The sequence below is a fragment of the Erythranthe guttata genome, chromosome 4, assembly GCF_056151865.1.
Source record: "Erythranthe guttata isolate IM_541 chromosome 4, IM_541, whole genome shotgun sequence".
NCBI classification, from domain to species: Eukaryota; Viridiplantae; Streptophyta; class Magnoliopsida; order Lamiales; family Phrymaceae; genus Erythranthe; species Erythranthe guttata.
In genome coordinates this window covers 2399399-2414521 of record NC_142536.1, presented here as the reverse complement: position 1 = coordinate 2414521, position 15123 = coordinate 2399399, and the positions used below count along the sequence as shown (strand labels likewise).

The window sequence follows — 15123 nt, the reverse complement described above, 5'->3', positions numbered from 1 at the left end:
TTGCACTAATTGATTATTCCATATAAAAATAAAATAAAAAATCACAAGGAGCAAATCTTAAATATGATATATTTTTATTGTTTGATGAGAAAATTAAATCACCCTATATATAGTACACACAGAAGAATGCACAAACAAATTGATTCAATGGTGCTGTAATTCCCAATCTCACACACAGTTATTTGTACTTGTCCATAATTTTTCTAGCTTCTTCAAGACTATCTTCAACAGAAGTGGTGGTTCCTCCACCAACTTTCGGACCTTCATCCTTATTCAATGCTATGAATGTGAAATAACTCAGTCCCATCACCGCCTGCACAAATCACATCATACGATTTCAACAAATATAAAAACGACCATATTAAAATGCAGCATTTTAATGAGGAAGAAAAACGGATACCAGAGCGAAGAACACTATGGAAAGAAACGACTTGAGTGCAAAGAGTGCTACCGACACAGCGACTATAGTTACGGAAATCCTTGCTATAGGTCTTGGAATAGTTTCCTTTATAAAGGAACAAATTATCGTTATTACGTAATGCGGCGAGATTTAAAATACGAGAGGTGATTAAATACAAGTACTCACCGGCACCAAGTTAGTTCCTGCTTCGACTCCATCCTTGCCAACCTTCCACACTGTTTGCGCAACTATCGAACGAAACATTCAAACATAAAAATATAAATACCTAATGGAATTCAAGAATAAAGCTATTATTTTTGGCTATGAAAGAATTGTACTAAGTGGCGGAGCCGGGATTTTGTATTTGCGTTTACGGGAGCCAAAAGAAATCTAGGGGTCAACAATGTTACAGTACTCGAAAATAAATACCTAATTTTGAGAAGTAGAGAAGGGGGCCATGGCCCCCTTTAAGCCCTATGTTGGCTTTGCCACTGATTGTACATCGATAAGGCTATCTTCTACGACACTTAAGAAAAGTCACGTAAATCAAAATCCATGAGCCCTCCAACTACGCTCCAACTACAGTAGAAGTGTAGAACCTCGATAAATTAATAACCTCACTTAAATAATAGATTTTTTGGTCCCAATTCGGTAATAACCTACTAAATTATTAGTTCGATAATTCGGTATATTAATCAATAGAGGTTTAACTCTCTAGATTACACATTTACTCAGTTAAACACAAATAGATTCTTATAGAGAAGCATCCACCAATCAAAAATTGACATTAAAAAATGAGATATTTTAACTATACCCAAATCAAAATTGACATTCAAATGCGCAGAGAATTCTCAAAAATAATATCAAACACCATCTCCAAAAGAACATACCTTTCAGGAAATTGCCCTGCGCGGCATAAACAATGGGCGGAGCATGCAAATTCGGATTGTTGAGCCGCTTAATTTGAATGGGTGAGTACTTTTTTAATTTGAAAATGGAATTGGAGGAAAGAAATTGAGATGTGTTCAGAGAAAAAGTCTGGTTCTTAGAAGAGTACAGTAATGGAGAAAGGGCGTTCTGACATATATTACCAGTAGAAGCCATATATATACACAATCGTGTATGTATATATGTAATATATGTATATATTGTGTATCTCTCTACCTTTTTCGCGTTTTTGCAGAATATTATTTCCAAATAATTTACATAATCTCCATTAGGGTCGATGGTGAGTACTGAAGGATGAGAGGCGCATACACCTCCAGAAACCCGGGTTGTCTAACCCGACTGGAAATGGGTCAAAAATTAACCCGACTGGCAATGGGTCATAATTTGGGCTTTGATTTAATTTGGGTTACCAATTGTGTCGATTTAATTTCTTAACCCAAGTCCCAAGGCCTATGTCATTAGCTTTATTAGGAGACCCAATTCTGAGCCCAAATATGTGCAGAGTTTTTTATATTAATAGATATACAGTACAATCTCGATAAATTAATAACTTTACTTAAATGATATTTTATCCCGATCCAACTCGATAAAAATGTATTAAATTATTAGTTTGATGATTTAATATTTCGCTAAGTTAATAGAATTTTGTTAGTTCCGACTGTTTAGTTTATAGATGGTTTTATATGTATTAATTAATTACTCCATTTATTCTAGTTATATTAATTTAATTTAATAATATTTTGGGCATACTGCAGCAAAAAGAAACATCTTTTGGAATAATAATTAAATACAAGTTTGAAAACAAATAAAATAGATCGTCACCCGTGTGGGCTACTTAAATGCGGATATGAGGGAATTATGGAGCCCATATTTTACATTACAATAAAAAAAAATACTAAATAATTTCTTTACAAAAAGATGAGCCTCAAGCTGCACTATGAAATTGAAAGGTCAATATAAATAATAGGGTAAAATAACATTTATTTTGTTTTATAAATAAATAAATAATATTATGGTTGTTAAATAAATGAATAAAATAAATACTAGGACAAGAAAATGGTCTCTCCTTGTGAAAGTGGTGTTGGTGGACTGAAAGTGGAATTTAGCTATTCCACGTGGGCTCGCCCTTAAATTCTGGGAAATGTTGAGCTGCATTATATTAGCTTTTTTCTTTTGCCAAAAATTAAATTAAAAAAAAAAGTCATACATATCCATCATTTAATACCAACAAACTCAGTCATAAATAAGACAAAATAATAATAAGAATTATTATTATTATTATATTATTATATTAAGTGGAAAAATAAGACTGCCAAGTGGCCTAAATTAATTTATAAACTCTTCTGCAATTTTGCATTCTTGTGGTGAGTCTAATCATTGAAGGAAATATTATCACAAAACATAAAAACTATTTAATTATGAGTTTCTTGTATACTTAAATAGTAAAATTTGAGATGAATGATATGAATTTATTCATTATAATTGTGATCCAATACAATTTGTTACAATAGTTTTAGAATTTGAGATGTAATTCATTCTATAGACTTTCTTTTAGCTACGTTTATTTTAAACAGTCGATAAACTATTTTAAGAGCCGATATAACCTATTACGTCTTACTTTTAGAATTAATTTTTAAAATATTTGAATACTGATCTCATAGTTAAGCTATTTTTACTAATTATAAAATCTAATCTATTTGAAGGTCGTACTTTTTAAAAGTGCTAATTCCACTCTAACTCCTTCTATTTCCACACTAATTCATAGCAACTTTTAAAAAAGTTACTACTAAAGAACCAGTAAGAAAAAACTTACATTAGATAAAAAAAATGCAAGAATCCTAAGAACTATATAGCAAAAAGAATCCCAATTTAAATTTATATTTATTTAATAGTGGAATAATACAGGCCATCCGCCATAGTAGTAGTTGGCCCAATTACCGAAACAAAGGCATTCACTTTACTGGTTAATTTTGAGGAAAACAATGCACTAACACATGCTGTTTTCTGCTAAATCATTAATTACCAATTAATCAATTTATTAATTAGAAAAAAAAAACACAGAATGCAGAAACCACGGAACACAGAATCCCGAGGAAGAAATTGGTGGAGTTGGGGGAAGTCGCCCCCTCTATTTATTTAGTATTTCCCACATCATTTATTTGTCACATACCATTCACTCTATTCATATATATATTTTGACAATTAAATCGTTTTTCTAAATAATCCAATAACATCAAATCAATATTTTGTTTTAGCATAACAAATGAAACTTAGATACATATTTTTGTTCGATAAGATACGAAGTTCGGCTTCAGAGCAATTGTATTCGAACAAACGTGACAATTAGAAATTGATTGGACTGATATTTAGATCAGAATTCATTCAATCTCGTAAAATTCCAAATAAAATTGAATCCATTTTTAGGGAACGAAATTGGAATTTATTTCTCACTTCTTAAAAAAAAAAAAAAAAAAATTCTAAAAATAGTTTAAATTATAATAATATTTAAAACCAAAAAAAAAAGAAAAATAATTTTATCTCTAAGTCACACAACCCAAAAATAGAATTTGGTAAGAATGACGTGTACAAGTAGTATATTTGTAATTGTTTAATAGTATTGATTTCCCTCTAAAACTTTCTCTCTCTTCCCTGCAACTAGAGAGAGAGAGAGAGTTGGATGATAATACATCATAGTACGAAACAACAACATTAGTTAGTTACAGAGAAGAAGGAAGGTAGTGAAATTCAAGAAAACAAAAACATATAGTCTCGAGAAAGCAAGTTTTTTTTCTCCCAATGCAAATTTGTTGATGCCAACAACTATTTCTTCTCTAATGCCAATGCCGAGGCAATTCTTGAACGCCACCCCATATTTCTTCCACCACCACCACCACCTCCGCCGCCGCCGCAATAATAATATTATTCACTACCCTCATGTTTTCTTCATCTTCTCTCTCCTCTTTCTCTCTCATCCACCACTCATATTTTCAGCTGATCAACCAAACGCGGAAGCTCTTGTGTTGTATTCTTGGCTCCGTTCTTCTTCGCCGGCGGCAGCGGCGGCGGCTTCTGCGTTTTCGAACTGGGACCCACGAGAATCAAACCCTTGTAAATGGGCTTTCATTTCCTGCTCTTCTGATTATTACGTCACCGAGATAAACATACAGTCCGTGCATCTCGGTTTGCCCTTCCCTTCAAACCTGTCGGCTTTTAAGTTTCTTGAAACCCTCGTTCTTTCAGAGGCGAATCTCACCGGAGCAATCCCGTCCGACGTCGGAGACTGTGTTTCCCTCAAAACAATCGACCTCAGCTCCAACGCTCTCGTCGGCGTTATTCCGGCGAGTATCGGCAAACTCAAAAACCTGGAGCAACTGACCCTGAACTCCAACCAGCTCACCGGCGAGATTCCGCCGGAGATCGGTAGTTGCTCCTCCCTGAAAATTCTCGAACTGTTCGACAATCGTCTGAGCGGGTTCATCCCCGGCGAGCTCGGAAACCTCGCATCTCTCGAAATCCTACGCACCGGCGGGAACCAAGAAATCGAAGGCAAGATCCCGGATGAAATCTCCGGCTGCAGAAATTTGCAGGTTCTAGGCCTCGCCGAAACAAAAATTTCCGGCCAAATCCCTTCTTCGTTAGGGAAGTTAAAGAAGCTCCAGATTCTGTCACTCTACACCACAATGCTCTCCGGCGAGATTCCGCCGGAGATCGGAAACTGCTCGGAGCTCATCGGCCTATACCTGTACGAGAGCAGCCTCTCCGGCTCCCTCCCACGCGAGCTCGGAAAGCTTCCAAACCTCGAGAAACTCCTCCTATGGCAGAACAACTTCGTCGGCTCAATTCCGCCGGAGATCGGAAACTGCAAAAACCTAATCATCCTCGACGTTTCACTCAACTCGTTAACAGGGACGATACCGGAATCATTCGGCAACCTCACTAACCTCCAAGAACTCATGCTCAGCAGCAACAACGTCTCCGGTTCGATCCCTGCGGTTCTCTCCAATGCCACCAGCTTGATACAGTTACAACTCGACAGCAACCAAATCTCCGGCTCAATCCCACCGCAACTCGGATCTTTGACTCACCTCCAAGTCTTCTTCGCATGGGATAACAAACTACAAGGAAGCATCCCTGCCGAATTATCCGGTTGCAGAAGCTTACAAGCTTTAGATTTATCAAGAAACTCATTGACCGGCAGTTTGCCACCAACCATATTTCTGCTCACTAATCTAACCAAGCTTCTCTTGATTTTCAACGATATCTCCGGTTCGATTCCGCCGGAGATCGGCGGCTGCAAATCCTTATTCAGATTAAGATTAGCAGGGAACAAAATCAGTGGACAAATACCTAAAGAAATCGGCTCCCTCACAAATCTGAGTTTTCTTGATCTTTCGACGAACCATCTTAGCGGAACCCTTCCCGACGAAATCGGCCGTTGTGGAGAATTACAGATGCTGAATCTCGCCGGGAATTCGCTTACCGGAAATCTGCCTAGTTCAGTATCTTATCTTAGCAAACTCGAGGTGTTGGATCTTTCTTCGAATCAGTTTACCGGCTCTATTCCGAGTAGCTTCGGCGAACTCTTTTCTATTAGCACCCTTTCGCTTAGCGGCAATTCGTTCTCTGGTGAAATTCCGGCGACCCTCGGCCGCTGCTCGAGGCTTCAGCTGCTCGATTTGAGCCGAAATATGCTCTTCGGCGGGATTCCGGTGGAGATCTTCGAAATCGAGGCTCTCGAAATCGCTCTAAACTTGAGCTGGAATTCGCTAACAGGGGAGATTCCATCTGAGGTTGTTGCTCTAACCAAGCTCTCTGTTTTGGACCTTTCGCATAACAAGCTCGAGGGGGAACTGATGTCACTTTCGGGGCTCGTAAATCTCGTTTCTTTGAATGTTTCTTACAACAATTTCACGGGCTATCTCCCCGATAATAAGCTCTTCAGGCAGTTATCCGACACTGAACTGGCCGGAAACCGAGGTTTGTGCGCTAAAGGACACGATTCGTGTTTCTTGAGCAATGCACAAGGTGGTTATTTTACGGGCCGAAAAAATATTGGGCGATCTTGGAGGCTAAAATTGGCTATTTGTTTGCTGTCTTTCGTGACCGCGGCTTTGGGAATTCTCGCCTTAGTAGCAATTATGAGAATTAGAAGAATGAATAAAGAGGACACAGATTCCGAATCGGGAGGTGGCCTAGATTCGTTTTCTTGGAAATTCACTCCGTTTCAGAAGCTCAACTTTTCGGTCGAGCAAGTGTTGAGTTGTCTCGTGGAGGACAACGCCGTCGGCAAGGGGTGCTCCGGCGTCGTATACCGGGCGGAGCTCGACACCGGCGAAGTCATCGCTGTGAAGAAGCTGTGGCCGGAAGCCGCTGCCGCCGCCAACCAAGCGACCCGTGGCGGTGGCGGTGGTGGGGTCCGCGACTCGTTTTCGACGGAGGTGAAAACGCTTGGATCGATCCGGCACAAGAACATCGTGAAGTTTCTGGGTTGTTGTTGGAATCGGAGTACGAGGTTGCTCATGTACGATTACATGCCGAACGGGAGCTTGGGAAGTGTGCTCCATGAGAAGAGTGGGAGTTTCATGGAGTGGGATGTGAGGTATAGGGTTATTCTAGGTGCGGCTCAAGGGTTGTCCTATTTGCACCATGATTGTGTGCCTCCAATTGTTCATAGGGATATTAAGGCTAATAATATCTTGATCGGGCTCGATTTCGAGCCGTATATTGCCGATTTCGGAATTGCTAAGCTCGTGGATGATGGAGAGTTTGCCCGATCGTCCAATACGATCGCCGGTTCCTATGGCTACATCGCTCCCGGTTAGTTATATAATTATCACAATTTATTTTTATGCTACAACCAATGAGTTATATAATTATGTGTAAATCTATGATATAATACTGCCCCTAATATATTTGACCAGATGTAGCATTGAATATATGGATTTAACATGATCTAATTAAGAATTGCAACTTTTTTTTAGAGTATGGATATAAGATGAAGATCACGGAAAAGAGCGACGTTTATAGCTATGGAGTGGTGGTGCTCGAAGTCTTGACGGGCAAGCAACCGATCGACCCGACAATACCGGACGGGGTCCATATTGTGGATTGGGTCAGGCAGAAAAGGAACAACGGGGTGGAGGTGTTGGACCCGAGGCTACGGCAAAGGGCGGACGCGGAGATTCAAGAAATGATGCAGACATTGGGGGTTGCTATGCTTTGCGTGCATCCTTTGCCGGAGGATCGGCCGGCCATGAAGGATATAGCGGCGATGCTCAAGGAGATAAGGCATGAGGCTAGAGAGGAGATTCCTAAAGTTGATGTGCTTATTAAAGGGTCCTCACAAGTTGGTGGTGGTGGTGGCGGCGGCGGTGGTGGTGGAGGAGAGGAGAATCATAAGAGTTTAATTGGAGGGACATCGTCGGCAATGTATTTGCAGAGTAATAACTCGAGTTTCTCGGCGTCTTCGTTGTTGCACTCGGCTTCTTCTTCTTCTTCCTCCATTGCAAGATTTGGGCTCAATAAACAATAGAGGAATCAAGATATAGTGATTTTATTTTGGTTTTATATATGTAATTTTTTGTTTTTTGTATGTAGCTAAGTTTGTGTTTGGTAATTTGTATGATTTGTGGAAATATTGTAACACTTTTGGCGCCATTAATTAGTTGACGCTATGCTATATGAAATATATACGAGTGTTTTAAGGATTCGGGCCTATTAATGGGCCCAAGTATTTCGTATTCGGGTTTGATGGGCTTCTCTTATCTTCGGCCACCTTTAATCCCTAATACGAGGACTAAGGCTGAAAAATTGGATTAGCACTCTCAATTTTGTCAAAACAAATTCGAAATTGGAAATTGAAATTTCAAAAATTGGATCGGAATAAAGGAACCTAACACATTTATGTTATTTCGAATTACAGAAAAGTAAAAAAAATTTTGAAAGTGAAGGAAAATATCATTTGTGCACGAGCTTGATTGTCCCAGAAGCCCAAATAATAAGGATCCTACAACAAAGTCCAAGGGCACCCTAGGCTAGGGGTGTGAACGAGCCGAGCTCGGCTGTTTTGGCCGGCTCGAGTCCATGTTGCTGAGTTCGAGCTCATCAAGCCAATTTTTTTTGGCTCGAGCTCGAGCTCGAGCTCATTTAATTTTTTTTAATTTTTTTTATTTATCTTTTTCATTAAAATCATTTAATTTTTTATTAAAAAATATTTATAGGAAAATAAAATAAAATAAATAATGAACTCTAGTTATATATATTTTTTTAAAATTTTATATTATTATAGACTATTTACTATTTAGTTTATATATATATAAAGAAGGCAGCTCACGAGCTGTCAAACAACTAAATTTGGGCTTGAGCTCGTCCGAAGCTCGAGCTCAAGTTCGAGCCTTTGTCGAGCCGGCTCGACTCGTTTACCACCCCTACCCTAGGCTCATTCCAAACTTGCCGACTAGCACTTCTTAAAGCCTCATGTGGGTAGACATACAATTGATGTGAATGCATTCAGTTGTGTTAGAGAAGGGCAAAAAGTTTGGAAGATGGCACTAACCGGGAAACAACCCACTACCAGAAATGACCATACTAGTGAAATCGCCCCATTGAACTCACCTAGACCGCAAAAAAACAAGATTGTTCGCCCTCACAACTCACCTAGACCGCAAAAAAACAAGATTGTTCGCCCTCATGTAGTGATCACATCACCCCATGTATGATTTGACTAAAGGCGGAACGAGACACCTACCACCCCATCCCTACAACAAGTATAATTACATTCTTGAGACACAAGAGAAAGACAACTTTCTGATTCCGACTAATTGATGATTGGAGTGCTAACGCCGGGATACCCTTCCCCGCATTTTCTTCACGATTCCGACTACTCAACCATTAGAGTGCTTACGCCGGGATACCCTTCCCCAATACTCCTTTTTACAGGTATCTCAGAACACGTGGGCTTCCTTTCGTTTGGACTTTCAGGCACATTCCGTTCCTCTGTCATTCTATTATTTCATAATTGAGCCATTTAGGCCCGATCGTATATCTATGGACCCCTCATGCAAAATAAATGGATAAACCATAATTCAACTTATACCCATAATTCAAAGAAAAAACACATTTATATAGCAACATAAATAATACATAAGTACATTAATATCATAATACAAATAAACAACTTATTGTGACAACATTAATACATAGATCACAATTTGTTAAGTAATAGTAATAATACAAATACAAATACAAATACAAATACAAAATACAAACTATTCATCCACCACCGCGACAACCAGCCTCTCCAAGTTTTAACTAAGAACCAAAACATATATATATATTATGTACCCACACTCGAGATCATAAGCAAAACTTGATAGGATAAAGCCCTCTCTAAACTTCTCGGCTCTAACAAACTTTTAATCTTCACATATTTCGATTTAACTACGACAAATCAAGGGCAAAATCGTCAAATTTCTCGATTAGAGGGTCCTATTTGTACTTCCCCTTCAACGGGCAGCTTGTTTGATAGGCATAAGTGAAGAACTATTGCCACCAAAGGACATGTTGCGCATGTTTCTCCTTGCTGGCTTCTTGCCTTCCATTTTTGCCCCCGGCTGTCGAACTTTTACTCCTCGTATCATCTGTATCATATAGTGAAGGTTTCAACAAAAAAAAAATGAGAAACCAACTCTTAAGATAAAATATCGAAAAGGGCAAAAGAGGAAAAGAAGCAAAAAGAAAAAATTCTTACATATTTGCCACATTTTGTGTCGGAGTAGATCACTATAAAATCTCCCTCTTGGAGTCCATTGACTCTCACAAAATCACCTATTAATTTAATTAAATGATAATAAAAACCAATTAAAAACATCACTATAATCAATATTAATAAAATGATGGCCTAAATTCTTTGTTACCTGTGTTCTCAAGAAGGTACATTCGACTCTTGTTATTAGGCCAAAACCTGAAACAATCGATAATCGTATAACCACATTGAAAATATACCCAAGAATCCCAAATTTGTAATTAAATATTAATTCCCATTCAATTTAAAATAGAATACGGTACCTGTAACGCATATTCCAGACACGAGAACTTCCAATGTCTTCCATGGCAATGGTCATCCCGTCTCTCGTTTCCAGTTCCGGGAGATGGCTTTCGGCCTCTTTCTGATAGTCCAATTTTTCAAATTTTATCAGATGTTACATTTCTTGATATTTATATATAGACTAGAAATCGGATTGCAATTTAAATTGTAATTATAAAACAAAATGATATAGAAATTATTACTTTTGGCAGAACAATCCTTCCCAAATTACCAACATCACTTTGCTTCAACACTTTTTGCAGCAAAAACTTCAAATTCTTTTCCGATTTCCACCCCTATACACGAAAAAAGAGCAATTCAACCCAAAAAATATTACGCTACGAACCTCCGAACAATCATTAAAATAAAAATAAAAACCTGTTGTCGCTTATCCGAACCCTGCTTCTGATTAGTTTGAGGCTGCTTCGAGGGTCGATCGCCGGACGGCGTCTGCGAATCATCGCCAGGTGGAGCGTTCGCATTGGTCGCAGAAGAAGCATCGCCACCGCCACCGGACCAGTACCAATTATCACCCTCATCGCCGCCATCGCCGACCACATCGGGATCGTTCAATTGAATCTGATTTTGACCGGAGTTGCTGCTGTGGCGGTGGTGGTGGGAGTACATCTTCTTTTGACGGGCCATTCTTTTCTTTCGGGCCTCTTTAGTTGCAGAAGAGCCCAATCTCATCAGCCTCTCTCCATTCGGATCGTAAACCTGGTACGGATTTCCGTACACCGTCTGTTGGTGATGATGCTGGTGATGGTGATGAGTCATCACATGGCCGTTAGTATCGGGATAAGGACTGAATTGATGATGTGGCGGCGGCGGCGGCATCGGGTATGGGGAGATCTGCCAGGATTGAGCATACTCCGGCGAGTGCTGGTACGCGATTCCGTTGACTACTTGGTGGTGAATAGGGACCATTGGTATTTGGTTTGAGTATGGATCGCCGGAATATCCGGCCATGTGTTGGCCGGAGAACGGCGGCGGCGCCGCCATCATTGAGGAGACCTGATCTGGCTGTGGCGGCGGCGGCATCCAGGTGGGGGCAGGGAAGCAGGTGTTGGGATCTTGAGGGAGTGGGGTGTAATTGAAATTGGGGTTAGGGTTAGGGTTAGGGTTTGGAGATTGGGGGCCGCCACCGCCTTCCGCTGTGATCGGCGGCGGTTTTTTCTGGAGCTGGTAGTTTTCAACCCACTCGAGGATGAGTTTCAGAAGCTGCTTCTTGCCTTCTTTGTTGCTTCCCAAACGCTTAGAAGCGTTTTCAATGGTGGATCGTTTCAGCTTGATGTTTCGCATGTCTTCTGCTGAGATGTAATCCCTGTTTTGCTTCAGCCATTCGAAGAAGATGAAGGCGAGCTCGCTGTTCCCCTCTAGGAAGCTGCTGAACGAATCGTTTTCTTGATCCTGGCAGTCCATGTTCTGCGGCGGCGCCACGGCGGTGTGTTGGTCGTCCGTCAGGAAGTCCTGTGGGTTCTCGCTTTGGAAAATGGAGGACGGGTCCCAGATTTCGTTACTGTCGATCAGATCCATGTACCCGAAATTCTCCATCACGTTGATGCAGTCCACGTCGCAGAGGCCGTCGTGATCGGCCGGCGGCGGCGGCGGCGGCGGAGGGATATCCATGGAGTCGGTGGAGGACAAGGCGGCGGGCTCCATTTTCACCGCCTCGCAACAATCCTTGAACTCGTCACCGTCAGACTTCATCATCGGCCAGGAAGCCGTCGGCGAGGAGGAGGTGGCGGAGGAGGACGTAGATGTCACTGCGGTGGGCCTGGACGCCGCCGGAGTGGACGAAGACGACGAAGATGACGACATGCAAGGGAAATCCGGCAGCGGCGGAAAATCGTCGTAGAAGATGGAAGCATCATTCACATCAAGAAGACCATCTTGGTCCCTATCCAGCCACAGATCTTGATGGTCTTCTTCCATGGCCTCAAAACCAGCAGCTTCCTCCACCACACCGCCGCCGCCCACCGCCGCCGCCATCTCAACTCCAACATTTTCCGGAGTAAATTTCAGATCCTGCTCCACCGCTTCGTTTTTAACCATCTTCACAGTATCTAATCGGATTAATATACAGGTGCTTCCCCAGATGAACAATACGGTAACATATACAGTAAAAATAAAAGTGAAGAAGACAAGCAGATATACTCTGTAGTACGGATAAGGTTTAAGGAAGAAGAAGAGAGAGAAAGAAAGAGGAGAGAGATCTTGTAAGTGATTAAGGAAACAAAGTTCGAAGGGCCCGCTTGAAATTCTTCAAGTACAAAGTATGGATGCAAGTTGCACAACATAAAACATTTGGGGTTAATGATTTTTTTCCCTAAAATATTAACCACTTGCTAATACAAAATCTTGCCCCCCAAATAAAAGATTTCCGACACAAAAAAACCCAATCTCGATTTACAGGCGAATTTCAAGAATTATTACAGGAAGAAGAATTGAACCAGAGGGGAATTGAAGGAAAGAAACAAAACCCTAAAAAAAAAGAAAACCACCACCAAACTTAAATTGTCTGAAACCCAACCACCACCATGAATATTATAGTGGTCTATATAGGAAGAACAGTTCCAAATTTATTTCTTTTTCTTTTTTTTTTTCTTTTTTTTTTTTCTTTTTTTGTGGGTTTGTTTGCAGATAAGTTCAAATCGTTTTCTTACTGGAGTTTTGCTCTTAAGTAAGAGAGAGAGAGAGAGAGAGAGGAAGGAATAAAGAAGTTGTGAGAATAGGTTTGAAGTTTTTAGAGAGAGAAACAAGAGAGAGAGAAAAAAAAAACCTCGTGCCGCTACTTTCTCCCCCACTTATCTCCGGATTATACGCCTGTAGCCATACGTTCTCACCTGAATGGTGCACTACAGCGGTGCCTCTGCCTTTTTTTTTTTTTTTTCTTTTCTTTTTTTTCAATTTGAAAACCAGAAAAAAATAATGTCGATACAGAATTCATAGCAGCTCAATTCTCTCTCTTCTCCCCTTCTACTAAACGACAACCATGTTTACGCTGTATATACTTACAAAATACACACACATGCATTATGTATATATATATATATATATATATAGCTATATAGCAAACCCCCAACTAATTAATCCCACCAATCGTAGCTCAAATCCATGCAGGCATGCATACACATCGTATATACATACATGAAACATACATGATATACAGTAATGTAGAGAGAGAAAGAGAGAGATTGGACCGACTGAAGGGAACTTTGTCTCTATTCGTCGATGAAACGGTGAGACTTTTCATTTTCCTCTACGTGTCTTTTCTTTCCTGACGTAATTATTTATATTAAATCAAAACATTAAAATAATTTTTTTTAATTTTTTTTTGCTTTATTTAATTTTCTCCCTCAGCTCTCTGTAATATTTTTTTGTTTCTTTTTTAGTTAGATTAATTGCATCTACCCATATCCTGTTTCAATATTCTCAGCCATGCATTATCATTTATCGATCGATTGAGAATAGTGTGACACGATCACTGCCATGCTGGATTTTTTAATATCTCAATATATATAGTAGTATATATAGTGTATATATATATATTATATATATATATATGGCTTGTGTTTTTCATGCAGTTTTGTGCATGCGTTTGTGTGTGTTCACGTGGCTACCACAGTGTGTTAGGGTTCATCGCCGAATAGAACCTCGCCAAGTAATCTGACGTGTTAATTTTGGATGATGTTTGCATCTGATCTGGCAGGTAATTTTATGACATTGTCCACAACACTAGGCTATATTATAGTATACTATATCAGTTATAAATTAATTATCGATTTAAATTAAAAAAAATTATTTCGTATTATTTGTCATTTTAGAATTTCAAAAAATATAAATTAATTATTATGTTTTCAATTTTATCGACACCGATTACTCTTAATTAGTAGAAAGACAATTAGTCGACATTTTCTTATGTGGATTTAATTTTACTTTATACCATATATTAAGTAATAAAAGAAACCAATATAAAAAAATTATAACTCGATTTAGGTCGCAACATGGCTAGAGCCAATACCCCGTTAGAATTTAGCACGTCGTCGTTCACATTTATACACATACAACAAATTTTGTCGATATCTCGTTCTCGGTTTCTTCTCTCTTTTTCTTTATTTTCCCCTTTTGACATCGAAAGTCATACTTTTGGCCGGCAATTGGGGGCGTCTTTCAACCACGAATTTGTCCAATAAATATCGGTGATATATATATATCGGACGTGTATCCGTTGTTTATCTTTATAATACACACATTCATGTGTGTATCTACGCGAATAAGCTTTAAATGTTATATCCGTTGTATATTTAATTAGTGTATCATCTACAACGTTGCTTTTCAATAAATGAATGACTCCAAAATTTGCGTGCGTCGCAACGTTATCACGTTCTTTAATACTTTTTTCAATTCTAAATTAATGGCCGCTTTAGAAAAAAAAAGTATTATATACTTCCTCCGTTCCATTTTAATTGTCGTTTTTCAGCTTTTCACAAAGATTAAGAATTTCATTAAACGTGTCTTGATTTTAGGAAAATGTATGCTTTTAGACTAAAATGACCTTGTCTTATATTATTAATAAGATAGATAAATTAGTTGAAAAAAGAGTATTGAAAAGAGTTATAGGGATATAAACTGGAAATTTAAAGTGACAGATAATTAATATGGAACAAAAAAACTCTAAAGCGACAGA

The 15123-nt window shown here is 39.2% G+C and overlaps 3 protein-coding genes across 3 annotated transcripts; 1 reads left to right on the top strand and 2 right to left on the bottom strand.

Moving 5' to 3' along the window:
* Positions 1-41: 41 nt before the first annotated feature.
* On the bottom strand, positions 42-1616 carry LOC105957618 (uncharacterized). The gene is made up of 4 exons (XM_012981561.2): positions 1291-1616; positions 587-648; positions 401-505; positions 42-313 (listed from the first exon to the last, which is right to left on the bottom strand). The coding sequence occupies exons 1-4, from the start codon at positions 1502-1504 to the stop codon at positions 179-181; spliced, it is 516 nt and encodes a 171-aa protein (XP_012837015.2). The 5' UTR covers positions 1505-1616; the 3' UTR covers positions 42-178.
* A 2356-nt stretch (positions 1617-3972) lies between these two features.
* LOC105951501 (uncharacterized) lies at positions 3973-8052 on the top strand. Its single transcript, XM_012974960.2, has 2 exons — positions 3973-7165; positions 7330-8052. Exons 1-2 carry the CDS (start codon positions 4159-4161, stop codon positions 7878-7880), a joined length of 3558 nt encoding a protein of 1185 aa, XP_012830414.2. The 5' UTR covers positions 3973-4158; the 3' UTR covers positions 7881-8052.
* A 1397-nt stretch (positions 8053-9449) lies between these two features.
* Positions 9450-13214, bottom strand: ABI3 (AP2/B3-like transcriptional factor family protein). Its single transcript, XM_012980317.2, has 6 exons — positions 10812-13214; positions 10637-10729; positions 10415-10515; positions 10264-10310; positions 10098-10174; positions 9450-9987 (listed from the first exon to the last, which is right to left on the bottom strand). Exons 1-6 carry the CDS (start codon positions 12486-12488, stop codon positions 9853-9855), a joined length of 2130 nt encoding a protein of 709 aa, XP_012835771.2. The 5' UTR covers positions 12489-13214; the 3' UTR covers positions 9450-9852.
* Positions 13215-15123: the final 1909 nt, after the last annotated feature.